The sequence below is a fragment of the Branchiostoma floridae genome, chromosome 14 (assembly GCF_000003815.2).
Source record: "Branchiostoma floridae strain S238N-H82 chromosome 14, Bfl_VNyyK, whole genome shotgun sequence".
In the NCBI taxonomy this organism is placed as follows: domain Eukaryota; kingdom Metazoa; phylum Chordata; class Leptocardii; order Amphioxiformes; family Branchiostomatidae; genus Branchiostoma; species Branchiostoma floridae.
Window position 1 is genome coordinate 11,583,952 of NC_049992.1, and position 932 is coordinate 11,584,883.

The window sequence follows — 932 nt, forward strand, 5'->3', positions numbered from 1 at the left end:
TTCAAAGCGATCGTAATACTGTAGAAAATGCCTCCGCCCCCTAAGGCGTCGCCAAAAAAAGGAGCCCACCGGGTAGTTAACGAGCTTTTTTCACTTTCAGGCGTGTCCTGTGCGGCTACCGATTATATCTGGGCACGGTCGGGCCCCGGCTTGAGTTAAAATCAACCCGGGACCGGGTGACAAATAGACGCCGTACTCTAATCCGGAGCACATCGAGATGTAACGTTACCCCCGCGGTATCCGGCAGTCCACTGGGACAAATTTGTGGCTACGGTGCCCGGCCAAGGATACAGCCTCTACGGGCATCGGTGCAAATGGGACCGTAACAAAACCCAATTAAGATGACATTCCGGTAACTCAACCAAATAGATTGTAGACTGATTTTAAATATCTTGTTGTAGAGTTATTGAGAGTTCTGCAGAGTTAGAGTTTGTGTTACACGAACGAGGTGACGTTGTACAGAACAGGTAGTACTGCTTATAAATTTCCTGCAGTACATGTAACTATGCAGTATAATAAAGTACAAGAATAATAAAAACTTATATGATACCTTCGTTCGGGTCGTTCGGTGTAATATAACCAGCTGCTGCCGCGCCGCGTACCCGCGAAGCTGGTGTGTTACGCCGAACGGCGGTTATACCGGCTATATAAACTCGGCACAAAAAGTTTGGAATATGAACTTTGGCTGATCATATTTCCGTTGTTTCTGCATCAATTTTAATGTGTTATATATCAGTAGAAAGCGTGTGTGATTTCCTTTTATATGGTATCAAACTCCTCATGATTTTAAATTCGTGAAAAGAGCACCAGGGTTACTTACGTCAGTGGGTCACGAAAAAAATGTGCCAAAATTTCAATTTTTGTGTTCAACTCTGTATCATCCTGCTTGTATGGTTGTGGGTGTCAAGGATTCAATCTATCCTTTTTTTCAC

The 932-nt window shown here is 44.1% G+C and overlaps 1 protein-coding gene across 1 annotated transcript in view; it reads right to left on the reverse strand.

The window, feature by feature from the left end:
- LOC118430125 overlaps window positions 1-932 on the reverse strand; it is a 21,169-nt gene that overhangs the window by 12,245 nt on the left and 7,992 nt on the right. Inside the window, exon 2 of the mRNA XM_035840836.1 lies at window positions 551-601. Coding sequence (XP_035696729.1) covers window positions 551-601 — 51 coding nt within the window. The remainder of the gene's footprint in view (window positions 1-550; window positions 602-932) is intronic.